Below are 27,304 nucleotides of genomic sequence, written 5' to 3' on the forward strand. Positions count from 1 at the left end.
CTATATGTTTAGAATAGATGTGTGCTTTTTTTCCAAAATATTTTCAATCTGCTGTTGGTTGAATCTTAGGATACAGAGAGCCAGCTCTACTAACAGAATCATTCAGAATTTTTATCCTCATCCAAGAATTTAAATTTACATCACGTTCAGAAAGTAAAATGTGATTAGTCAGACCTGGTGTCTATAATGCCAGTATTCCAGGAGCCTTAGGCAAGAGAATGGTGAATTTAAATCCAAGCAGGGCAACTTGTTGACTTAGTTAAACTCTGCCTCAAAAAAAATAAAAATAAAAGGGCTTGGGATATAGCTCAATGCAAAGGCCCTGGGTTCAATCACCAGCACTGCAAGAAAAGAAAGTAGAACCCGACTAAAGCACTGCTGGTGACTACTAGCTGAAAGGACACAGAAAGCAATAAAAACTTCTTCTTTCAACACCACCCTCCTCTGAAGTTTTCCAACCAAGTCAGAGGTACATGCATCAGGTTCCCAAGCTGCCTTTGAGTCTCCTCTAAGAACCATGCCTTTGGCTGTTTCTGTGTAGGTGTCTTCTTCCTGTTATTGTTGTCATCATTGTTTTCTGGAAATTACTGAAACATCTTTCAGCGTGGAGGCCATCTGCTGATAATGCTCTCAGGCTGGTTCTCAGCATGAAACATTCAAGCACCAGGCTGTCTCTGGGCACTGAGGAACCTGAGAGGTGAAAAGCTACTGTCAGCAGGATGGCACTCAAGGACTCTAACTCCTCTCCCAACCCTCGAAGGGGGAAGCCCCCCAAGCTCCCCAGGCAGGAGGGAGCCTTCCCCTGGTGATGGAGATGATCTTGACTAGATTCATGATAAACTATGCAGTCTTCCAAAAGGCCTCTGTCACTGTTTAGCACAAAATGGCTCAGCAGCCTGATGCACTCACTAACTCCAGCACAGATACTAAATAGGCCACTCCTAAAATCTTTCATGGGCCACAGATTTGAGAGAAGAAGAAAAACTATATTGCCATTAAAGTAAGGCTTTCTGGTCGTGGGCTCTAACTTTGCATAGTAAAGACTGGGGTAAGTAAGCAAGAGGCAGGACATTAAGAACCCATTGTTGAGGTGGCCCCATGGGGATTTAGGAACTGGATGGCAATTTAGGAAGACAAGTTTCCAAACAGGAGCCAAGACGCTGAGAACAGCACAAATCAGTATGGAGAGAGCAGAGTGCCAAATCTCAACTATTTTGTCTTATTTTATGCATTGAGATTCCACATTTAAATATCATTTTCAATAAGGGTTTCATTGCTTTAAAAAAATTGAAAGCAGCTGAGCTGAATGACTGCTCAGAATCCTCCCAATGTTCAAATCCTAAGGTACTGTGCATTCAGTATGGGGGTGCCTAAAATATTCAACAATGCCTGTGATGGTTAATTGTGATATATCCACTTGAGTAAGAATCACCTAGCAGATTAGCTAAAATGTGGATGTATCTGTTGATGATTGACAGGTAGGCCACAACTGAGGTAGGAAGAGCCATCCCAGATATGGGTGGCACCAACCAATAAATAGGCTTGTAAGCCTGGACAGAATAAAAAGGGAATGAAGAAGGAAGTCTCTTTTTCTTCTTTGGAGGAGCTCCAGTCTTCAACATTGCCTTTGGACAGTCACATCCAGTTCCTTCAGGCTTCCAGTGCAGACTCTTCAGAGCTTTCTGGCGTGGACTCTGCAGTGAGCTCCAGGCCTTCAAACTTCAACTGGAGCCTCTGGCCCTTATGCATGGAGATGGCCACTTTCATTCTTCCACCCCAGAGCTGGAGATTTAGCTCAGTGATTCCGCTACCTCCCTTGCAAGCGCAAGGTCCCGAGTTCAATCCCCAGTACCAAAAACAAACAAAAAAAAACACAGATGCTTGAAAAGAGACATGAGTGACATATCATTCTTCCTCCCCTGATTCAGCAGGAAGCCATTGTAAGTCTACCTAGTAAATGCTTTATATAATCATATATATATATATATATATATATATACACACACACACACATAATTTGATCTTATTAATGACTCCTAGTCATTAATAATACTTAAACCATAATCATCTTCCTTATAATAATCTATTACCCTAACGTAAATAACCCAACATCAGCACTAGTTTTCGCCTTCCATGCAAAAATTTAAGTTTGTCTTCTTTGGTTTGAACAGGATGACAGAAGCTGTTTCATTACTGACCTTTCACTCCTCATTGCTAGGAGAAAATGGTGATGACATCTTTTTGGCCAGATGGAACTGATGGAAGATTTATGGAGCAGCTGAGAACTGTCAAAGCCAGGCCCGACAGATCCTCTAAGACAATGACCACAGCCTTTTCATCAGGGAGCACATTGCTTTCTGGAATCTACTAACATGAGAGTCCTATCTACTCAGCCATCAGTGCGGTTATCCCAACACCCACCAGCTGCTGCCACCCAATCTGGAAGCCTCCGCTTCTGCTCCTGAAGGACAGCATGTGACACACAGGAGTCTCAGCCTTCACCACCCCCCAGTCTGGCACCCATGGCCTCCCAGAGCGGGAAACTCCATCCAATGCCTGCTCAGTCACAGGGATTTCAGAAATTAGTCACAGGAAGGAAGGAAGGCAGAGCGTGGAGGGTTCCTGAAGGAACGGGTAACAAGATCTGGGGTCCTTCACCTCAAGGTCACAGCAGCTCAGACTGTCCCTGAGTTACCGATGAGTGGTCAAGATGCAATCAGCGCCTCAACCCTCTTCAGACTCACCACCCTCTACTCTACAAAGAGCTTCTGGGAGGTGGGGACTCCCACAAGGGCAGGATGCCCTCATGGGTGATTTGGATCCATTTCCCTTCCCACCTCCTCTGGTCCAGCAATCACCAATCCAGACAGACAAAAGGGTAGCCTGGAGCCTGGGGTCCATTGTTTGTTTGAGACAAGGGCCTGGACTGGCTTCAGTCCTCATGTTGTGAGTCATCTACCAGTAAGGCACAAAGTGGGACACTCTAAGGCTCTGGTGGCCACATGTCCTAATCAGCATGGAACAGTCCCCTCTGTACTCCTGTTGTCCCAGCATTGTTACTAATATCACCACCTTTCATTCCCAAATGTTCCCTTGTGGATAATAAACCTTAAGTCATTCTACGTTTTTCAAAAAGAATCTGAAAACCCCAGTAATCTTGCAAGCCAAGGGAAGTAGGAGGTGGGAGATTTTATTTTTATTTTTATTTCTTTGTTTGAGAAGGAGTCTCCATATGTTATACAAAGTTGATGTCAACTGAGCAAAGTTGATGTGAAGATTTTTTTAAAAGACAAGAGCAAGAATGTTCATTAGATGGCCAGGGATTTAGCTCAGTGGTTCCGCCCCCTGCCTCGCAAGTGCAAGGACCCAAGTTCGACCCCTGGTACCAAAAAAAAAAAGACTGTTCATTAGTCTATAACAAGGGAAGCCTGGAAACAAATCAAATGTCCATCAATAGGAATTGTTTAATGAATTATGCCTTATCAATATGGAATACTTTGCATCCATCTAAAAGAAAAAAGGAGATCTATACGTATTGATGAGGGACCACTCCCAAGGCAGACTGGTAAGAGAAAAAACAAAATGCAGATTAGTGCAAAATGAATGACCTCAGTTATCATTTCTTTGTAGCTGTATATGGAGAGAGATTTAGACTTCACTGTTGAATAGAAATATGTTAGCTACATATGTAATCTAAAATTTTCTAGTATCCATATTTTTACAAAAAGGAATTTATTTTGTTACCCAGTGTATCTGTAATATTATATCAATTGGACTGGAGATACAGTTCACTGATAGGATATGTATTTTTGTTTGTTTGTTTGTTTTTGGTACCAGGGATTCTTTCAAGGCAGGAGGCAGAACCACTGAGCTAAATCCCCAGCCCTGGTAGGATATGTATTTAGCATGCATGAGGCATTTTCTCAGCACCAAAAATCAAATAAAATATTATTTAAATAAATATAGAAAATTAATAAGCTATTTTACATTTTTTTCATGATAAGTCCCCCAAAGTTTCCTACAGTGACCTCAATTAATACTAGCTACATATCCCAGGCTTTAATAGCCACATGTAGTTTATGGTCACCTCAAAGGCACAAAGTTAGAAGGACCCATCTCAAAAAGTAGCAAAGATTATCTCCAGAGAGTGAAGTAGGATTAGGGAAACAGAGCAATCTGTTCAGAGTTTGAAATGTTTACAGTGAGAATGCATTCACTGCTTAACGTACTAGAAAATAAGGAAAACCTTAAATGTTTAAAAATAAGGAATGAGAATATAAGACAATAAATTAAGAAAGTCTACAAGGGGCTATGAGGAAACAGTATCAGATTCATCTGCCAAAGAGTGTTTGCGGGGTGTGTGTGTGTGTGTGTGTGTGTGCGTGTGTGTGTGTAGAGTGGGGGATTGAACCCATGGCTCCTCTCCCTTGAAATTCCTTTAAGTTTGAGCCCTTCTACCGAAGACCCTGTCCCTGAGGCCAGGCTCCAGGTGTGCACTGGCTGCCCAGCATGCTTCCTAAAGACAGCCTCACTTGGTTTCCCTTCCAGAAACCGGAAGCCCTGACAGCTTCTCAAGGAGCAGCCTTCAGAATGTCATCTCCGGAAGACAGAGCAGTGCTTTCACTCACTCACACTGAAGTTGTGTCAAAGTACAGACCAGAAAACCAGCACCATCAAAGTAGCCTAGAAGGTTATTTTAAAATACAGACACCTGAGTCCCACTAAATAAGAATTTCTGAAGGAAGGAGTGGCAAGAATCCACACGGAAAAAGAACTCCGCGTGATTTTTTTTTTCAACACTAGGGATTAAACCAGGCCCCTTTGCACTGAGCTACATCCCACCTCACCCTCTTTTTTTGGACAGGGGAAGCCTACATTCTCTTTCAAAATGATGCTTAAATGTCCCACAACTAAAAAGCAAACCACCCCTTGTCAATGCTGTCTTCTCCGGAGTTATCTTTTCTTTTTTTTCTTTCTTTTTTTTGACAGAGTGCCCATTTCTAACCCTCCAAGTCACAGAAAGCCAGGCTGATGGAGCAAAGCCATGCTCAGCCTATTACTGTTGGGAACCTGCAAGATGTTTCTTTCTGTCTCTACCATCCCAGAGATGACACTGGGACATCTGAGTAGAAGGCCTTCCCTTAAGGTGAGATCTTGTATCTATTTAGTACTGCATTTTTTTCTTTTGTCTTTTTAAATAAAGCAAAAATCCAATTTACTGTTTAAAGGGATAGGAAGAGCTAGGGGTGTAGCTCAGTGGTTAGAGCACTTGCCTAGCATGTCTGAGGCCCTGAATCCCCAGCGCTGTCAAAATAAATGATAGATGATACAAAGATAGATAGATAGATAGATAGCAATTTCTTTTTTTAGTTTAATTTTGATTTTTAGAAAGGGTCTTGTAGTTGGGGCTTGCCTTGAACTCACTATGTAGCCCATGCTGGCCTCCAACTTGTGAGGATCCTCCTGCCTCAGCCTTCTGAGTGCTAGTATTACAGGCGTGTGCCACCATGCCAGGCTTATTCCTTAACTTCTTTTTTGTTTTGTTTTGAGACAGTGTATTGCTATGTAATTCAGGCTGGCCTTGAACTCACAGCCATCCTCCTACCTCAGCCACATGAGTGCTAAGATTGCAGGTGTGTCCCACCATGCCTGGCTAGATGGCAATTTCTTAAAAGAATATACTCTCAATGGTAAAAAATTATTTACATGTGTATAACATCTTTCATATACATTGATCCCTCTTAACATCTCAACATCTGTAATTAGCCCCATGTACAAAAAAAAAGACAGAAGGCCTCGAGCTATGTACTTTATTCAGGTGATCAAGGTAATTTTACCAACTACTATACTGAGAAGTTGATATTGTTACTCTTCTCATTGCTATTAATATTATTTTTAATTGGCAAATCATAATGGTACATTTGTACAGGATACAGTGTAATAGGTTTGGGTGGGATTGTTTTCTGCTGCTGGGAATTTAACCTAGGGGCATTCTACCATTGAGCTATATCTCCAGCCCTTTTTATTTTTTGAGATAGTGCCTCCATAAATTGCCCAGGCTGGCCTCAAACTTACCATCCTCCTGCCTCAGTCTTCTGAGTACCTGGGATTACAGGCATGCAACACCACACCCAACCCAGGTGATGTTCTAATGTGGAATAATTAAGTCAAACTGATTAGCATATCCAACAGGATGCTCACCTATCATCTTTTATGCTGACACTTGAAATGCCCGTAGTTATTCTGACATACATAATGCATTACTGTTGACCACACTCGTGACTCCTTTCCTGGGAAACTTTGTGCCCTTTGATCAACAACTCCCCTGCCCAGTTTCACAAGAGGACAGAGGGGGTTAATTTCTCACCAAGCTCCCCTGGCTTCTCCCGGGTGCTCTTCCTCATCCCCATCCTATGCACACACACACACACACACACACACACACACACACCTGCTTCACAGGAGATGCCCTGCCACACAATGATTTACTGCTAACCGTCTGCACTCAGCCACATTTCACTGATTAAAAGCAAGCCACTCTCACCATTTAAAGAGATGAATGTTTTCATCAAACCTAAATGCCCTCTAATAATCTCCTGCCCATTCTCCTTCCCTGACACCTGGCCACTGTCACTCTACATATGATGAGAGGAAGAGAGAGAAGAGATCAGTTTTCCCTCTCCCAGCACCTGGAACACCCCTCAGCAGGCAGGCTGGGCATGTTGCTGCCCCTAAAGTCAGTCCGCACGCCCCAGCCTGGATTATTTCAGTATTTCTCCTCTCGGTCTGTCTCTTTCTCCTAGGTCTCTCTCCTATCTCTCCCTCTGCCTGTCCCCCTCTCTCTTCCTCATCCCCCTCTGCTCTTTCACTTCCTCACTTTCCCTGTTCTCTAGAAGAAGCCACCAGCAGCCCAGAAAGTGGGCAAAAGGCAGCACAGGCCAGCAATCCCAGGCCTTGGCAGTGGCAGCCTCCCAAGGGGGAAGGTCAAGGTGAGGCACAGGGCTGGGAACATCCAGCTGGGACCAAGCCCTACAGGCAGCGGGCCAGGGTGCAGGCAAGTTAACGATCTGTCCAGATGCGCCCAGTTGTGGAAAATCTGCTAGTGCCGCTCTGCCTGATGCTCTTCACAGGGAGAAGCAGCTTCTGGAGCTCAGGAAGATGCATCAAGCTCACAAGGGAAACTAGAGAAGACACGCACACAGGCTCCGGCACCGTCCTTCCTCTGCTAGCTTAGCGGAGGATGCTGCCAGAGAGGGGGAAAGGGCAGCTCTGCCCCAGCTGAAATGCTGAAATGTTTACAGTGCCCACCAGCCCCACAGCTTTCCCTCCTGCTGCCTGAACTCCCACATGCAATATCCCTTAGTTGTCTGCTGACTGCTTCTCTTCCCTGAGGCCCCCACCCACCCAGCCCCGGAAGGAGAGACAAGCAAAGGAACTTGAACAGGGCTGACTGAAAGCCGAAGTCACAACTACAGAAACAAACAAACAATCCTTTCCTGTCCTGGCTACTTGGGAGGTTGAAACAGGAGGATCATTTGAGCCCAAGAGTTCAGAGCCAGCCTGGGCAACCCAGCAGAGGGCCTGACTCTTAAGAATTAAAAAAATAAAATGGTGGCACAGGCCTGTAATTACTCCAGGAGGCTGAGGCAAGAGGATAGAGAGTTCAAACTCAGCCCTGGCAACTTAGCAAGACCTTGTCATAATAAGAAAAAATAAGAGCCAGGGATTTAGCTCAGTGGTTTCAGCACCTGCTGTGCAAGCGCAAGGACCCAAGTTCGATCCCGGTACCAAAAAAAAAAAAAAAAAAAGAAAAGAAAAAAGAAAAAGAGATGGGGATGTAGCTCAGTGTAAACGTCCTGGGGTCAATACCCATACTGGGGGAGGGGGGGAGAGAGAGAGAGAGAGAGAGAGAGGAGAGAAAGAAAGAAGAAAGATAGTTGTAGCAACAAAAAGGTAACACTTCCCCTGCTCTGCATCCCACATTCTCCAGTTTCTCTCCAGCCTGCAATCCTTGCCAATACCACTCTAGAAGTTTTTAACATGAGCAGTGAGGGTACAAAAAGAGAAAATTCTAAGGTCCCCCGATCACCTCATTATTTGGCTATTTGCAGTTGTGGACCTCAGAGGTAGGGGGCAAGGGAGCTAAAATTAAAACCAAAATAAAGACCCTGTCCAGGTGAAAGGAAAGCATAAGATAACCTTGGATCAACTTCCTAAAGCCAGCATCTCTGCTCTTGCTCCAGGAACAGCCTTTTCCTCTCGAATTGGAACAATACTCTCACCAATAATGCTACCAGCATTCGAGTTTAGTGAGCACCTACCAAGAGAAAACAGTACCTTAATCTATTTTGCTTGGTCTGAGTTCTGGTAATCAGTCACTGCAAACTCAATGATACAAAGACAATCATCTCACTATGTGCACTCACTAGGTGCACTGGCTGCACAGGCTGGACAGTTGGACCCAATAGGAATGGCTGACCCATCTCTGCACCTTGAAGTGTGGGATTTCAGCCATGACAGTAGGACCTGCTGGTGCTGGAGGCTTAGTCACCTCCATGTATAGCACCTAAGCTGGACTGAGCAGAGGGCTGGTTCCCCTGGAACTGTCAACCAGGGTTCCTGCATATGGCCTCTTAGGTGACTAGAGCTCCCTCACAGCATGTGGCCTCCAGGCCACACTGTGGTGGCTCAGACCCCCAAGAGCAAGTGCTCCAGCCAAAAAAGAAAAAGAAAGAAAGAAACTAAGTGGCTTTTCTTTTCATCACATGGAGCTACTTCTGTGGTACTCTGTTGGTTGAAGCAATAGCAAAAGTATTAGATTCAAAGGGCAAGGATGTAGACCCCAGAGTGTCAGTGAATCTGAAGCTATATTTTACATTATTTTGCTTAATTCTCACAAATTACCTTTTGTAATAATTAGGAAAATTATTCCTTTTTACAGATGAGAAACACGGAGGTTCCAGGAGGTTCCAGAATCCTCTGCAGGAGCGCACGGCCCTACTCTAGAGCCTGAGCTGCACCAGAGCTTCTGCTCCTCCCCTGCTCTCCTTTCTTCTGGATGCTCCCCGGATTCCTTCTCCTCTTTCTGTTGGTTTACCTACCTGCACACCTCCTACCCTGAGAGCAGCCACTGACATGCCTTCTGCTCCATCTCCATCATCCCTGGGCCTGGGATGAAAATTTCAAAACCGGTGCCCCCACGCACGCACGCACGCACGCATGCATGCACGTGCAGACGCAAACACGCACGCAGGCGCAGATGCACACATGGCCGCCATCAGGGCAGACCAATCTCTAATGTCAGCCGATCTCTTATGCTGTCCTAGTCCAGAGCAGTCATGGCCTCTGTCCTGTGGATCCCCTGCTGGGATGGTTGTCAGGCCTGATGCTTACAGTCTTTGCTCTGCCATTGCCACATACAGAGGCAGTTCTAATTAGCAACCAACACCCCCCACTCTGTGTATGAGTTTCCTCTTTAGACATTATCATCAGGTGCCTTACAATAAAAAATAAAGGTTTTAGGAAGACAAATGGGAAAATTTTTTTTATTGCAACAGATAATAAAATGGCAAAGAATTAACTAATACAAAAAGAGACCACAAAAATTAATTTAAAAACTAAGATGTCACTAGGTAAGATGCAAATAGGTAATGCATCTTAAAAAGAAAAACACATCTGGGTGTGTTGGCTGAGGCAAGAGGATTACCACAAGCTTGAGGCCAGCCTGGGCTACATAATGAGACCCTGTCTCAAAAAAACAAAAATAGGGTCAGGGCTTTAGCTTAGTAGCACTGCTCCTGCCTTGCAATTACAAGGTCCTGAGTTCAATCCCCGGTACCAACAATTAATTAATTAATTAAGGAGAAAAACACAAGTGAATCACTTGAAAGTAATCAAAATAATTAAAATAATCATATGCTATCTTCACCTTAAATTTTGCTAAGAGGTTTGTTTGCTAAGACTTTTTAAGATAAGAATTCTCAAATTGCAGAAGCATGTCTAAAATTATATTCATATTTCACTCATTTTCCAAAAGGAAACTGGTTCTCTCTGAACTGCAGTAATCAGGAAAGACTGCCTGGAAGAGGTGGGGCAGCCTCTGGGACTTTGAAAGGGGGCAGGTCTCCAAGTCCTTTTGCATTTACATTATGCAGGGTTTTAAAACACAGAATTCAGGAGTGAGGGTGCAGCTCAGTGATGGAGCTTGTACCTAGCATTCAAGAGGTCCTGGGCTCTGAATTTCTTTTCTTGCCTAACATGCCTGAGATCCTAGATTCAATCCCCAGCATGGCAAAGGGGGGGGGGGGGATGAATTGTACATTTCAAAGAGCTGGACTAAAAGATATAGAAAGCTTTCACCATAAGGAAATGACAAGTATTTGGGGAGATAGATTTGTTTAACCTGATTTAAACCTTACACAGTTATTATAGGCCCCATTAATATGTATGATTTTTAGGTTTCGTGTATCACATAAAGATAAATTTAATAATAAATAATTTTAAAAGAATGAAACAAAAATGCAAACCACAGGCTCCATTAACCACGAAGAAATGGGCATTTCACAAAGAGACCAGTCAAAAAGCCAAAGAGTATTTGAAAAGGTGTTTGAGTCATTAGTCATTAGAAAGAGGCAAAACAAAACCACAGAGAGATATCCCTACACCCCCACCAGAACCGCTTTAATTTTGAAACTCACATTACCAAGTGTTGGCAAGGATGTAGAAAACTGCAATTCTCATATACTGCCCAAATGAGTGTGAATTTGTTCAGCCAATCTGGAAAACTGTTGAGTAGGATCTACAGATGCTTAATCTGTGAATATCCTGTAGCCCAGCAAGCCCACTCTTAGACATTTACCCATTAGAAATGTGTATAGAGGCACTCACTATCCCCAACAGTCAAAAACTGGACACTGTGCAGGAGGCTCTGGATTCAACCCTCAGCAACAAAGCAAAACCCAAACAAAGAAAAACTGCAAACTCTGCACATGTGCACCAAGTGAGTCTTTACCTGAAATGCTTCAGATTTCAGATTTTTTTTTTCAGTTTTGGAACATGCGCATCTATATTTCGAGGATGAGATGCAAGTCCTAACAAAATTCATTTATGTTTCATAGTCACATAATTTCACACAATATTTTTATTGCATTTGTGCTTTTTTCTCAACGCCCCTCACCAATCCACTCACTGAACCCAGGGCCTGGTACATGCTAGGCAAGCATTCACCACTAAGCTACACTCCCAGCTCCCTACTTGCATTTGTTTGCAACTTGTCATATGAGGTCAAGTTAGGATTCTTCCACTGTGGCATCATGTTGGTGCTCAAAATGCTTCACATTTTGGAGCATTTTAGATTTCAGGTCAAAGATGTTCAATTTGTAATATAGTAATACAATAAAATGTTACACAGCAATGAAAAGGAGCTAAGTACAACTACAATGTATCTCACCAACATTTAAAAGGTGTCAAACAGTCTGATTAGATATAAAGTTCAAAAACAGGAAAAACTAATCTATGTTAGAAATCAGAATCAATCACGCTCCCCTGGAGGAAAATGGAGCTCATGAGCTTTCTAGATGCTGATAACGTTCTGTTTCTTGAACTGTGTCCTAGCTACACAGCTGTGTTCAGATAGTGAAAATTCACAGGGTTTCACAATTTCATTTTGTGTACTTTTGTGTTATGCTCAAGTAAAAGTTCCTGAAAACCAGAAAGCCTGAAAAGCTGTATTCAGAGAGGGGGAAATAGTGTACTGCTAGACTCCAGGGGACCTCAGAGACAGTCTGCAGCTAAAGGAAACTTATTTTATCCTAAGTAGCATCTCCCAGAATCACTGCTGCACTCACATTCAGGATTGGGCTAAGAGTTGTTCCCAGTATTTCCTGTTCCCACTTCACCTCTTGCTACTTCTCCTGAGCTGAGAGTACCCTCTTTCCCTTAAGAAAAAGGCCGAGGGTCCTATAGGATGACTGACACATCTAGGGAGAAGGGAATGGAGGGGCCACCGTAAAACCCCCTTGGCTGGTCTCCTCACTCTCCATCTCTCACCCCATATATCTTGTTAGAAGGAAAGAAGTCAAGTACCCTGGGCTCCTTCTTTTTTTTCTTTTCTTTTTTTTGGTACTGGGGATCGAATGGGGATCGAACTCAGTTCGAGACCTTGCACTTTTGAGGCAGGCGGCGGAACCACTGAGCTAAATCCCTGGCCCTCCTGGGCTCCTTCTGACAAAGTATTCTCTCACAGGCAGACTACTTGAGGGCTCTGCCCTAGAGGAGTGGAGATGGGGTCCTCTCTCTCCATGAAGATCACACCCACATCTGCCCAGGACTAAACGACCAGATCAGAGTAACAGAAGAAGCCATCGGATGAAACACATTCAGCCCTTGGATCAGAGCAGAATGGCAGTGTCCAGCTCACATTCTGCACAGCACAGCACAGGGTAGTATGGCCCAGGGCACTCGAAAGCACAGTTTACACCGTGCTCCTCCTCCTCCACCCTCTGGGTGTTGCTAATAGTCAAATTCCTTTGGAAAGGCCACAAGTAGGAAGATCTAAAGAACAAGAAAACTCAGAATGCCTCTTCCTCAACAGGAAGAGGCATTTACCCTGACTTTATGTCCTAATGAAAATTTCTACTTTCAATAAATAAACCCTAAGAAAGGAGAAGTCAAATTTTCCCAAGGTCTGGCTTTTCCCCAGGCTGTGTATGGTGGGTGGTCCTCTCTCAGCAGTGGAGTAATCCTGAATGATCCCTGGCAATTCAAAGGGAGCAAGTCTGTATAGAAGCCAAGAAGTAATTTTCTCCCTCTAGCCTCCCAGCCCTGTGAAGCTGGAAATCAGGGGAGGCTAACTTGTGTTATTTAGAGGTTTGGTGGGTTTGGTGTAGTTAAGGGTAGGAGGGAAGAGAGGGTTAAGAGTTTTCATTATTGTAATTTTGTTTATTTTTTTAAAATTGTACGCACCTGACTCAAATGAGAAAAAGAAAAATGAGATGCTCGTAACAGTGCCTACAGATGAGAGGAGACCCTGGGTCTAAGGGTGGTCAGATGCTGAAAACACTTGGGTGCAGGGCCTGGCCTGCAGAACTCCACCAAGGATTCAACAAAGACAGGGAAGCCCAGGCCTGCCACAGGGCCTTTGCTAAGGCTGCAAGACCACCAGAGGTTGCACTACTTTCCGAGGCCCTGCCATTGGCTCTCCTGGGTCAGCTCCAACTCCAGCTGGCTACAGGCTGGTAGAATGGATCTGCTGTAGGCTGGGACGAAGACATCCGGCTGCACTCGAGATCGCCCTAACCCTCAGGGCTCAGGAGCTCCCTCTTCAACCCAGCACCTGCCACCTGGAGCTTAGCCAAACTTTGTGTTACGGTGAGGAGGAAGTAACCTCCGGCCAGGCAGGGTTTTCACATCCAAGCGGCCCTCTCCGAAGGCAGTAAGCCCGGTTTTCCTCAGCACAGAGAAGCCAGGTGGCCGGCTTAGCCGCCAAAACTCTGGACTATTTCTAAGGTTAGAAAAAAGGCGCTCGCCTGAGTCACAAACACCCGCAAGATGCCCCCGACGGGCCCAGCACCCTCACCCTGCCCCCAGCCTCTTGGCCTGGTCTCCAAGACCCCAAAGAGCCAGCGGGACTGAGCGCCCGAGGGCGCCGCGCGTGACCCCGAGCGGAAGGGCCCCAGTCTGGGTCCTAATGCGGGTGGCGTCTCCCTTGACAGACGGCGTTTGGGGACAACAGCGGGGACGGGAGATAAGGTGACATACCAGAGCAGATTTGGTGTGCGCGCTGATACTCCTCGCCCCACAGGAAACGCGGAGCTATTTAAAAGACCCTATCGATTACTTTATCTCTCCCGGAGGAAAGCTTCTTGCCGAGAGACAAAAGATGTCCCCTACCTAGAGATACAGACCACACAACAGAAAGTCTGCACAGGCGACGCCCAGTGAGGGCGCCGGGATCGCACAGACGCGTTTACACCGCGAGCGCAGAAACGCGTGTGTTCCCGGGACTACCCGTCGCGGGCCCGCGGGCACAGAGACCGCGGAGAGGCGGAGAGAACGGAGACTGGAATCAGCGTCCCGGGTCATCTCTGTGCCCTTGAGCAATGCTTTGGCCCCGTGCACATAAAACACACACAGACAAAAGTGTGCGCTTAAGGCACACGTGTGTGTTCCCCGTCCTCTCGGCACGTTTAAAGCACACCAGTGTACACATTCGCCGAGGGTACCGATCGCCGCGGTTGTACCCATCTGAAACCGCTGGCTTGTGCTCCTTTTAAGGCTTGGATGTCTACCACTGTCCCGAGCGCCCTGAGAAGTTGGATGGGGCAACCTTTCCGCTGTGCTCATTTCGCGCTTGAATTACCGCACTTCTCCAACGCAAACGGGGCGCAGAGTGCACTCAGCGAAGTCTCTCGTCCCCTCGCGGATCCTAAGTGTGCCCGGGAGCCCTGGAGCTCGTCGTCCCGGGTCCCCTGCGCCCTGCCTACTTCGGGGAGGCTCGCAATAGGTATTGATTGAACAGGATCTCGTGGAATCGGAATGTAGTTTTTCCGGTGCAGCAGTTTGCCACCTCTCGGGTTGCACTCCGCTCCGCCAGGTGGTGGAGACTTCGCGGTTTCCGCAGAGCAGGTTGGAAGACACGACCTGGAGGAAGGAAGAAGAGGAAGGAAGGGCGGCGACCGTGGGAGGACTCGGTCGCCCGCTGAATGGTCGTTTCCAGCCGGAATTCAATACTGACCACACCTCAGCCACCCAGAGAGGGTGGCTCCGGTGGCAGTGTCCGGGGTTCCAGCGGGCCCGGAGCAGGCGACCCTGACAGCGGACGACCCAACCCCAATCCTCGGAGCTGCTGCAGAGCCGCTACCCCTGCTCCCCTAACCCAACCCCACCCACCCCGGCGCTGTGGGCAGAGACCCGCGGCTGTGCGCCCAGCTTGGCTCTTACCCAATCTGAGCGCCCATGAGACGGTTCTTCCAAAGCCGCGGCTCCCCGAGCTTCACACCTGCCGCGCAGGTGTGGGCTGACCCTTAAACAAACATTTCCTCTTCATCATATTCTAAAATCGCGGTCTGATTCGATTGTCACCAGATGTTTCCAGTTCTGAGCTCCTTCGAGCGGATCCTGAGGGACGATTCCGGAGTCTTGGCTCCCGCCTGGCTGTTTCTCTGAAGCGGTTTGCAGCCGTCTGGCAGAGGGGACAGAAGGTCGCAGCCACCAGCAGAGCCCGGGGGGGGGGGGGAATTAACGCGAAACGACAACGGAAATTGCAAAGCGACTCCCCCTGATCCAGCAAACCCTAACATGAGTTTTAAAGCCCATCATACCCCCTGACCCAGGATAAATTCGATTTTAGAAACCCTCTAAAAGGGAGAGAAAAGTGACTCACACACCAGCATACTCATAACAAAATTTGACGATGGCAAAAATGCAAATGAGTCTGCAGAACTTAATTGCTCTTGAAAAAAAAAGTCCCATAATATGGTTTAAATTTGCAATAAATAATAAATTTGCAGGAAATATCTTTAGAAGGACATATTTTTTAAACCAGTGATTGTGGCAATTAATTTGGAAGGAGCAAGAAAAAGTTTTGGGGGTTAATGTCAGTATTTTCCTGTCTCGATTCTTATCACCGCTCTGTAGGCTTATCCAAGTGTCTAAACTCATGGAACTGTCAACTTAAATTTTGCTCATTTTGTTCTAAGTACAATATGCCTCAATAAAGTGGATTTTTAAGTTAGTGTTTTCCTAGTATGTGCCAATTCCTCCTTTGATGGGGGGGGCACTAAATAACCCTTTGGGCCAGGTAATTGAGTGACTGGGGGCAAGCTGTTTTACACTTTTATGTTGTGTTATTTAGTTCCTGCAATGTATTACTCTTAAAAAATATATAATTAGAAGAGTCATCGATGTGACTGTAAATCGATTGTTAAAGAAACCAACAAAGGGAGTAACAGGACACTTTGTGCATCCTGTCATAGGGATGAGAAACCGCGCCCTGCCCAAGCCCATAAAATACTTTGGAAAGCGAGGTAATTTTTAACATTCGCCTTGGCTTTTGGTTTTGTTTTGTTTTTCTTATATGTTTAACACCAGCAGGAAATGAGGACTCATAACTTTTCTGGCAGTTCCTTTTGGGATACGTGGCTATGGTCTCAGGACGAATACACGAAGCAACAAGGTCCCAACAGCAGGAGGAAGAAGGGTTCCTGGGGGCGGACGCCGAGACCCGGCTCAGGCGAGCAGCGCACAACCGGCTTGGAGCTAAGGCATGGAGGCCAGAGGCGCTCACTGCCCCAAGAGGCCAGACCTGGTTGGAAGGGGGTCCCCTGGGGGACAGGGCTGCTCTCCTGACCAGTCCGAGGCAGCCAGAGAGGACGGAAGCTGCGACCAACTCCTTGGACCCTGAACTTCGGGTCGCTGCTGGGTTCGCCTCCCTGTGTAGCAGACAGCAGGGACTAGTGACTGCAAGGGTCCCCACTGCATTTGGGAAGGTCAGGCATGAGATACTTCCGTTTACTCTCCCTATCCCTCAAAATAGAGAAGTCACTTTAATTTTGTTAGGACAGATTCCAGATCTGGTTCGGAGGGATGGAGGACTATTTCACAGGGGCACTTAGAGGCTGTCCCTCAGGAGAAGCCCAAAGTAGGTGCCAGGAAAATTAGGACATGCTACACCCTTCCATGGGCCTGCTGGGGTAGGGCCTGCAGGCAGCACCTAGTGGGGCTACCCAGCCCCGTGGCCCTGCCTCACAGCACTTCCAACCAGCAAGTCAGTGCATTGAGCAATGTGGGGAGCTATCCCTCAGGTGACCCCAAGACTTGGGCCTGCCCTGCAGGAGGGCCCCTGGGACTGAGGCACAGTCAGGGGAGAATCTCTTCTGAGGGCAATTCTACTGGATGGCAGCCAGTGCTGCACAAAGGCCGCCCGGCCTTTCTCTGCCTGGACCTCTGCTGACCACTGACCCTGTCTTTCTACCCCGGCTGGCTTCCGTGGTCTCATGGAGATTTAACTGATGAGAGCCAGGCTGCCTGTCGAGTTTGTGATATACACACCTCCGATTTAAATAGATTTAAATACCCGGGTGAGGGGTAAGAGCCAGAAATTTGCATTTTTAACTTATACCTCAAGGGATTCTGGCCTAGATATTTCCACAACCCCAAATAAAATGGAAACTCCCCAGAAAAATACTTTGTAAAAGTGTCATATTTTATTCCTGGCTCCTCTTCTCTCCCCAGAACTTTCTTTAGCATTTTATTTACCTTTGAAAACGCAGAGTTAACCAAAAAAAAAGAAAAAGGAAAACACAGAGTTCCAGGGCTGGGAGTATAACTCAGCGGTAGAGTGCTTGTGTGCATGAGGCCCCAAGTTTTATCCCAAGCATCAGGAAAATAATCAGATCATACATATTTCTGCAATTTGGATATTTAATGTATTATAAAATATATCCTAAAATTCATATAAATGTGACTAATTCTTTCTTAAGGCAGCTGGTATTCCGTTCTATTAGTGTAACGTAATTTTTTAACTGGTCCTCTAAAATAGAATTACTGAATTGGGTTGTTTTAAAATATTTTAATTCTTAAAATGCTTTGTTTTAATTGCAATGAAAATACTCTTCTTTTCATACCCATGTATGTATACCTACAAAATAGAGTCCCAGAAGTGAAAATATCTGTTCAAATGGCTTTTGCATTTTAAATCCTGACAGTAGGAAATTGCTCCATCCAGTTTTCCCAGCTTCCAATCAACAACATAAAAAGGTGATTAAGCCAGGGTGGTGGTCCACGCTAGTAATCATCTCAGTATGGTACACTGGGAAGTTGGGGCAGCAGGATCACAGGGTAGAGCACAGCCTGGGCAACTTAGCAATTTAGTAAGACCTTATCTCAAAATAAAAAATAAATAAATAAAAAGAACTGGGCTGTAGCTCAGTGTGAAGGCCCTGGGTTCAATACCCAGCACTGGCCAACAAAAAAGTGATTAAGACAGTAATTATCAAACTTGAAGATCAAACTCAGGGCCTCATAAATGCTAGGCCAGCCCTCTCTACCCCTGAGCTACACCCCTAGCCCAAACTGAATGCTTTTTTTTTCCCCTTCTAATACTATGGACATCAACCCTTTTTTTTTTTCCCAGTGTTGGGAAGTCAAACCCAAATGAAGCACTCTCCCACTGAGCAACACCCTAGACCTCCAGTGTTTACTCTTCCTCAATCTGATAAGTGAAAACAGTTGTTTAATAAGCATTTCTTTATTTTTGTTTCTTTTTTGCTCCCCACCACCACCACCAGCAAGGCTCTCCTATTCTTGGCCAATTTTCAATTGTTTTCTTGAATCATTTTCTTATTGACTTACTGGAACTCTTTCTATATTAAGGAATTTCCTTTTTGTCCTGAATTTCTAGCATTTTCCCTTGTGCATTGTTTTTCTCTTTGATTATATTTATGGTTTCATTTTGTTTTTGTTTGTTTCCATGCTGATGATCAAACTCAGGGGTTCTCAAAATGCACAACAGACAGTGCTCTGCCACTGAGTTATACCCCCAGCCCTTTAGGGCATTTTTTGCCTTTCTATCTGTCCCCTAAAATATGCAAACACTGCAAAATTATTACCTTAATACTATATGTTTTATTTTTAAGCTCAAAATTTTAATCTACAATTAAATATACTTAGTATAAGAATAATCTTACATTTCCTTTACTAACATCACTTCTATTTTTTTTTGAAGTTGTATTGCTGCATGGACCATGCCCTGTCCCAGCAAATACAATATTACACTTGGCAGAGCTATTTCTCATCTTAACCAGTATTATTTTATAGATTAGACAAGCACCAATGTGCCCTTACACCCCTCCTCACTGTTCAGGTGAGTCCAGGCAACAATATAGCACAGCTGGAAAGGGACCTAAGGTATACCTATGTCCCTCAAGGAGACAAATACAAAACCGAGGGGGCAGAGAGGGAAAAGTATTCAGGTTAGTTGACTGGTGTGAAGGGCAGGACCAAACCAGTATTGGCTCACAGTACAACACCCTTTCTTGTACAGCTCTGCCACCTTCAGGGTCTGAATATTTGGCCCTCCTCAGCACCAGGTTGTTAGATGAGCTTCCAGGAAATCTGGGTGAAAGGGTGAAGGAAGCCAAGCCAGGCACTATGTAGTAGTAACTAGACTCTGGAGTCATTTGGCACTGAGTCTGGATGGAAGTTCTGACCCACTCTTTTAGTTTCCACCACACACACGCACACACACACACACGCATATGAATGCACACGATATCCAGGAAGATCTGCTCTTCTGGTGTCTCTAGGTCCTTCCTTTGGCTATGCAGCTTTACAAAGACAGCCTTTTGAGGGGGGGTGTTTCCACCAGCAGGAGCTATGGCATAGGGCAGAGCAACCTTGAAGACTTAGAGTTAATGTTCCCCAGCCTACCTAGAAAGCAGGCCTGGCTACATAATTTGTAGGTGCAGTAAAAATAAGAATGTGGAGTCTCTTGTTCAAAAATTGCCAAGAATTTCAAGGCAGCAAGAACAGGACATTAAACCAAACTCATGCCCTGTATGACTGCACAAGTGTCAGGGCCATGAAGTCATCTTTGAGGGGAAGTTAGAGTTAGTTGCCAGGAGGAGGAAAAGGGCCTTCCCCAGGTCTCTAAAAGTTTAGATTGTAGGGTAGAAGTCAACAAGGCGATTATTCACAATAACGTAAAGGTGGAAACAACCCAAATGTCCATCAACTAATAATAGATAAACAAAAGTGGTACATCTATACAATGGAATATTATTTAGTTCCTAAAAGAAACAAACTACTGATAGATGCTATAACATGAATCATCATTGAAAACATTATGTTACATGAAAGGTGCCAGACACAAAAGGTCACATATTACAGGATTCCATGTGGAATGCCCAGAATAGCTCTAGGGACAGAAAACAGGTTAGTGATTGGCTAGGACTGGGAAGGTGGAGGAGGGTCGGGGGTGATGAATAAAGGTTATGGGTTTCTTTTGAAAGAGATAATAACTTCCAAAATTGATTGTGATGACTGCATAATTCTGTGAATATGAAAAATCAGTGGTGCTGCCACCCTGAAAGCGCAAGGTCCCAAGTTCGATCCCCGGTACCAAAATTATATATATATATATATATATGAAAAATCACTAAATTGCATGGTGTGTGAATTATATCTCAATAATGCAGTTACCAAAAAGGAGGAGGAGGAAGTGAATTGGGGACATCTTAAATTTCCCCTCCTCACATGGGAAGTCTCTGGCCTCAATGAAGGTTTTGCTAGACCCAGCATCTCAAATCCAACAGTCCTTTTCTCTTCTCCAGGTGGCGGTGGTGGGATGTCTGGCTTTCCAGGAGTTAGCTACATGCAAGAAAAAAACACACTCAAGTCTGGAGTCATTCCTGTGTTGGAATCCTGACATTCTGACACTGTCACGTCCAGCCTGTGTGACCTTGAGCAAGCCACCCCATCTCTCTGAGCGTCATTCTCTTCAGCCAAGCAATCAGAATAAGAAGATCCGCGACACTGACAAAATCACGGGCGTTCTAGACCGCGCGGCTGAGGAGCCACCGGTGCCGGCCGAGCCGTCGGAACGCGGCATGACCCAGGACCGAGGCGACCGGGTGCCTGGCTGTCCTCTGGAGTCAGCACCCCCGCCCCAGGCCAGGAAGGAAGCCAGGGCGGCGGAGGGGCCCTTCGGCCAGGCCGGGAGCCGAGGCGAAGGCCGGGAGCTGGGCAGCAGCCACCGCTGCTCATCCATCAGCCGGACGAAGAGCAGAGTCGCGCTCTCGGCCCTCTGTTTGCTTTCTCGCCAATTATTGCCGCGCCGCAGCCCCTTTGTTGATACAGTAGTCCGAAAAAGTGCTAATGTTCATTTATCAGGGGGCCCGCCGGGGACTCCCTTGAGTTGCGATTCTTCCCAAAATATAAACACGGGGCAAGCGTCCCAGACAGAAACCTCCATCTGTTTCCCCGGAGCGGGCCGAGAGCGAGGCGTTGTTGAAGATAAAGCCCCGGATAACGCCGCCTGTCTCCAACGCACGTCTCCTCGGCGCATTAATGACATTCCCGGTGATAGTTCCAGCTTATCTTTCAATTAATCATATATACCTTTTGAGGCTGGCCCTGCTGATTGCAGGAAGGGGGTGGGTGCCAGGCTGCTCCGATCGCTTTGCAATTAATAATAATTTATTTGCGCAGAATGCTCTCGAACCACCCGCAAATTCGACTAATCTGGAAGCATCAAGTCTTTAAAAGGCAGAGGAATCGAGGCACAGGTGTCTGATCTCTCCTCTCTTCCTCCTGTCTCTTCCTGCCTTTCTCTCGGCTGAAGGCTGTTTGTTTGTCCTGCTAGTTTGGTCAAAGTGCGGCTTAGAGAAGCGGCCAGGTTGGGCCCACGGCCCTTGGGAAGATGGAGGTTGTGTCCCCGTCCAGGCCAGAGAATCAAGTTTCTCCCACCCCACCCCCAACCATTGCAACATCTATTTAAAGAAAAAACATTTTTTTGTACTTGCTAGAAAACAGTATGGATCGCAAAGCAAAGTTGGAACTTGTTCTTGGACATGTCTTTGTAGAGACCAGCACGGGTTGCCCTAATTTCAATTTTGCACGGCATTTATCTAGTTTTGCCCGTTTCTTCTCTCCGGAAGCACTAGGGCCTTCTCTGAAGCCAAGAGAAATCACTGCCGGATGTACAGAGAGTGCAGGAGGCGGAAAAGTCACTGATTTTTGTCTAAATAGGAAGGGTTTTTTTCCCCTTTCTTTTTCATGCCACCTGACCCATAGATCCGTCAGCTCCGAGAACCCCTTTACCCAAAAATAGGCGATAAATCTTCGCTGCTTTGATTTGCAAAGGAAATGCTAATTTTTCTTCTTTCTCCAGAACTCTCTCTTTTTTAAAAAGTTCAAGCAGGGATTCCGAATGCAGCCTCAATGTCCCCCATTAAACAGCAATATTTCAGACATGGACTCACACTAATCTTTCAAACTGTCATCGCTAGCTGCCCGCCCGGCCAGCCCATTCACTTAACAGCGCTCCCAGGACCCTCCCTCCAAGCTCTTTTCCTCGAGACATTTAATTGAATCGGATGTGGCTCATTTGCCAGACGTCATCACCACCTCTTCAATAGACATCCTCTCCCACCACCCCAAAAAAACAATCTTCCAAGACAGTGCAGCCCCCATGCTCTGTTAGCTTAGATCAGTAACTATCTAGCCACAGGCTACAAGGAAGAACAGCAGAGAGGTTGCAAATCCATGGAGGGAGAGTCCAAGCTGAGAGGTGGAGAGATGGGAGGATGAGCAGCATTCCTTGGGTACCTTTGGGAAAGGGCAGTCTCCACAGACCAAGCTAACAATCTCAGAACCAGGAGTCAACTCTGGCTGGAACACTTGAGGAGAGATCTTTCTGGGGTGGCCTCGGCCTGGTATTGCTTGCTGGCACCGGAAGCACCAAGGGATTGCCTGCCAAAGGGACTACCAGGCTTGGCTCTCTTTTGTCCTAGCTCAGAGGGCACAGGCTTTGAGAGTTTGAGTTTGATGAGAGGTAGGAAAGGACCTAATGCCAGGCCAGAGCTTAACTTCACTCACACCCTGACCTATGGTGCTGCCCGAAGGATCACTGTGTCAATATTATCCCTCCACTGTATTTCCAGCATTCCCTCTGCAAGGTGGTATCTTTGGCTAGCCTCTTAACGGGCTTCACCCTTCTACTACAGGTGCCTCTCCCTAGGTTCCTAATCAGCCCTCCACATCCCTATTCTCAGTGGGTCCTGGTATCTCACCCAGGCCCTCCCTGCACAAGCTGTAGTCATTAGGTTTTGGAAAATCAGTGTTTCTTCACCAATGAGCCTCACCATCTCCATTGATAGAGTAAGGCAGTGTCCTTAACCTAGAACCCCTATGCCACCTCTGACCTTCCTTGAAGTTGTGCGGAAAAATACAACTGGTGTTCTAGGGAAGGGAAGGCTGGGAGCTTCCCCAGATCTCTCACACAGGATTGGGACTCCGAGGGATGGCCATGGCTGAGCAGGATCCGGCAATTTAACTTGCACTCCTGATGCCATGGCCAATTTGTCCAACAGACATATCCTACCTTACTGGCCCTGGAGTAAAAATGACCATCCCACGTGCTCTGCCACGATGTGCCTGGTCCCCTATCAGAGGCCCCACTCAGAGCTGAGACCAGAAGCCTTGGAAAACCCTGGCCCTTCTGGGCTCAGAGGAGCTCCACCTGCCTGGGAGCTAAACCTGAGCTGGGTCCTAAGGCCTTAGAGAGGGCAGAGGCCCAGTGTCTAGCTGCTAGGCGGGGAGGATGGAGGAAGCAAGAGGGCAGGACTTCTGGGCTCCAGAAGAGGAGAAAGAAGGCTGCAGTAGCTAGAAAACAGCTCTCTTCTGGGTAGCTGAATTTATCACTGAGATTCTGGATTGGGGCATTATCAGGAGGAGTTCAGTCATTTCCCCAGGAGGGTACTGGCAGGGAAGGGGCCCTGGAGTGCTCTACAACTTGCTGTACAGTAGGAGGCCACTCTCACCTCACAATCACCTATTTCCCATTTTTTTCTTAGCTTGACCCAGCCAGGAGGCCCCCAGGGATTGGGATCTTAGGGAAGGAGAGAATCCTGGGGCCCTATAGGTCCTGTAGGTCAAACCAAAGGAAATGCCCAAATTTCCAAAATCGCCCCCTCCTTCCACCACCTGCAGAACAATCTTCTCCTTCATGCAGACTTTTCCTAGCCAGAAGACTATGTAAAAAGGCCTTACTGATCCCTGGAAATAAGCCCCTTCTCCAGTCTCCTGCCCATCCTTTACTCATCCATTCACTTGTGGATGGGAAGGAACCTTTCTTCAAATCCCAGACCCACCCAACCTGACCCAGAGCCCCCGCTCAGGGCAATGTCAGGTCCTTCTCTGTGAAGGGTCTTGCTAGGGCCATCTCAGGCTAGAGGAGCAAAAGGGGAGGCTTTTAAATGTGCCGCGGTCCCTTTAAAAACGCTGAGCAGGATTTTTTTTCCCCCTAGCTGTATGACTATATTAGGTGACACAAAACTGCTCGTCGCTCCTGTCAACGAGGCCCCTGGCCCAATGGCAGACTGAATCCCCCTCCTCCGACCAGGTCCCGCCTCTCCTGCCCCTTGTGCTCGGCCTACCTGCTGCCCCTCCACATCCAGAGCAGGAAGGCGGGTGTGCGGGCCATCAGCTGGCACTATGCAGGGAGGCTGCCGGGGGCCGCGGGCAGCGCCTCTCTCTGCCGCCCACCTGGCTCTGTGACACTGGCGCTGCCACCATGTTCCCCAGCCCTGCGCTCACGCCCACGCCGTTCTCGGTCAAAGACATCTTGAACCTGGAACAGCAGCAGCGCAGCCTGGCCGCCGGGGAGCTCTCCGCGCGCCTGGAGGCCACCCTGGCGCCCGCCTCCTGCATGCTGGCCGCCTTCAAGCCGGAGGCCTACTCAGCGCCGCCCGAGGCGGCGGCGCCAGGCCTCCCGGAGCTGCGCGCCGAGCTGGGCCCCTCGCCTTCGCCCTCCAAGTGCGCTCCTGCCTTCCCCGCCGCCCCCGCCTTCTATCCCCGGGCCTACGGCGACCCAGACCACGCTAAGGACCCTAGAACGGATAAGGATGGTAAGGAGAAAACAACGGCCCGTTTCCCCTCTCTGGACACTTTCATCCCCAAACCCCGGCTGCGAAGAGACCAGGCCCAGAAGGAGACGCGCGCCCGGCTGAGGGCTGGGCACGGAGAGCTGGGGGCCCGCATCCATTCGGAAGTTTAGCGGAAATATAAGATTGAAAGGATCAGAAACAAGAGACCAAAAAAAAACAAACATTTTTTTTTCCTGGCCTAACAAAGCCTCAGGCCGCTGCAGCCGGCTCTCAGATCTGTTATGAAGTTTCAATTTGTTGGTAGACAGAACAGAAATAGATAATCTCTCTGTAACAGGGGTTTTAAAATCTCTTTTGGATTTACGAGTCATTTTTGGATCTAGGGAGAACAGCCAAACAGAAATTAAAGTGCTGACACCAAACACGCTTGTGCCCACAATTGGAGGAAGGTCCGGGACATTCTGTAGCCCACCGGGGACAGGATTTCTGGGGCCTTTCCTCCTTTGGGCCAGGACAGTGGAGTCTTTGGAAGCAAGGGCCTTGATTCTAAAATGAGATACTGCAGATCCTCAGGAATCCAGTGTAGCTTAATTTTCCAGTACAAGTTTTGGACACGACCAGGACAGAGTGGTTCTGTCCTGGGAAATGTTTAAAAAAGAAAAAAGGCCAGGGTGAAGGCCCCTGGAGTGGACTGGAGAGCTAAGAAAGGTGGCGGCTTCCGCTCACCCGATTGCCAGGCGTCCCAGGGAGGGGAGGGAGCCCGGCCTGGGCTCAGAAAGGGGCGAGCTGGGGAGACCTGTGCCAGCGTGGTGTCTTCGCAAGGCCAGAGAGGCTGGGGTCACCGGGCAAGGGCTGCCGGGAAAGGATTTGTGGGTTTGTCTAAGAGCCGAGAGAAGGCTCGGGAACATCTTTGGGCGACTAGGACCGATTGCTACCAACTCGAATCTGGCTCCAGTAAGCGGACAGGTCAGGTTCAGAGGTCCCCTGTCCACCCCTAGCTGCTTGGGCATAACGCAAACACCGCTCCCACCACGTTTGAGCTTGCCAATACCAAACTAACGTCTCTTGGCCTTCTGTTTCTTTGGTTACTTAACTTTGAGGCAAGGTGACCACCTCAAGCGTGAGGCCTCGATATCCCTTCAATTAATTCCTCAAATATAATTCATCCTCACAGCATCACTCGGTTTTACATTCTTTGCAATTTGAAATCTTAAATCACTGTTTCACTCATCAGGACGCGAACTGCCCGAGGGCAAAGCTTTCTCTTGTTTTGTTTTCTAGCGCCTCGGGCTGTCCCTGGTACTTGGGCTTCCAAGCAGGCTGTATTGATTATCGACAGAAAAGCGGCAATGGGTGTCCGCAGAGCCCTCTGCCCTCGGCGGAGGCAGAGAGAGCCGACGCCTAGCGGGGCGCTCCCGGAAGGAGAGGGCGGCGCCCCCGAGGGCGCATTGCCGGGCAGGCGCCCTGCGGAACGGGTGCTCTAACTAAGCGTGTCTCTCTGCCTCTGTTGCCCTTCAGAGCTGTGCGCGCTGCAGAAGGCGGTAGAGCTGGAGAAGCCAGAGGCGGACAGCGCGGAGCGGCCCCGCGCGCGCCGGCGGAGGAAGCCGCGGGTGCTCTTCTCGCAGGCGCAGGTCTACGAGCTCGAGCGGCGCTTCAAGCAACAGCGGTACCTATCGGCTCCCGAGCGCGACCAGCTGGCCAGCGTGCTGAAGCTGACGTCCACGCAGGTCAAGATCTGGTTCCAGAACCGGCGCTACAAGTGCAAGCGGCAGCGGCAGGACCAGACTCTGGAGCTGGTGGGGCTGCCCCCGCCGCCGCCGCCGCCGCCTGCCCGCAGGATCGCGGTGCCGGTGCTGGTGCGCGACGGCAAGCCGTGCTTGGGGGACTCGGCACCCTACGCACCTGCCTACGGCGTGGGCCTCAACGCCTACGGTTATAATGCCTATCCCGCCTACCCCGGCTACGGAGGCGCGGCCTGCAGCCCTGGCTACAGCTGCGCCGCCGCCTACCCGGCTGGGCCTCCTGCGGCTCAGGCGGCCTCGGCTGCCGCCAACAACTTCGTGAACTTCAGCGTCGGGGACTTGAACGCTGTGCAGAGCCCCGGGATTCCGCAGGGTAACTCGGGAGCGTCCACGTTACACGGCATCCGAGCCTGGTAGGGAAGGGAGCCGCCTGGGGCGCCCCTGACCGACCCCGCATAGTCTCAGGAGGCAGGAAGGGCCCCCGCCGAGACCTGCGTCCCTCGAATTTCACATTCACTACAGCGGACGCCTCGGAACGTGTTCTGTCACCGTAAGCCTCTGTCCCCGAGCGCGAATGTCCACCCAGTCTGCGGTGAGTGACCCCGAAGCCCACCGTCTCGGTAGCCGCCTGGGGTTTCTTCCCGAGCGTCCGCCCGGCTGGCACCTCTCACGGACTGAACGCCAGCCATTTGGGACCGAGAGCCGGGCACGGGGGCCTAAGGTCCGGCCGCCCTCCCCGTGCCTGGGCCGGGCGCCCGGCTCTTGCTGCCTTGCCGCTGCCCACCCATCCGTATTTATGTTTTTACCTGTTGCTGTAAGAAATGAGAATCCTCCTCCCATTAAAGTGAGTGCGCTGACCCTGCACGCTTGCTTCTTTCTGCTTACCGCACGTCAAAAATTGCTGAGCACAAAGGTGGCTGGCCATCTGTCTCAGGCATCTTCTTTCACTGGGCAAAT

At 48.1% G+C, this 27,304-nt stretch overlaps 1 protein-coding gene and 1 long non-coding RNA gene across 5 annotated transcripts in view; one reads left to right on the forward strand and one right to left on the reverse strand.

Moving 5' to 3' along the window:
- Positions 1-27,304, reverse strand: part of LOC106010769 (uncharacterized) — a 148,742-nt gene that overhangs the window by 90,033 nt on the left and 31,405 nt on the right. The gene's annotated exons all lie outside the window — the stretch shown is intronic.
- Positions 24,160-27,229, forward strand: Nkx2-5 (NK2 homeobox 5). Its single transcript, XM_004836368.3, has 2 exons — positions 24,160-24,626; positions 26,124-27,229. The coding sequence occupies exons 1-2, from the start codon at positions 24,293-24,295 to the stop codon at positions 26,762-26,764; spliced, it is 975 nt and encodes a 324-aa protein (XP_004836425.1). The 5' UTR covers positions 24,160-24,292; the 3' UTR covers positions 26,765-27,229.

The sequence above is a fragment of the Heterocephalus glaber genome, unplaced genomic scaffold, assembly GCF_053883595.1.
Source record: "Heterocephalus glaber isolate CG9 unplaced genomic scaffold, H.glaber_assembly_v1.0 deba00001606, whole genome shotgun sequence".
NCBI classification, from domain to species: Eukaryota; Metazoa; Chordata; class Mammalia; order Rodentia; family Bathyergidae; genus Heterocephalus; species Heterocephalus glaber.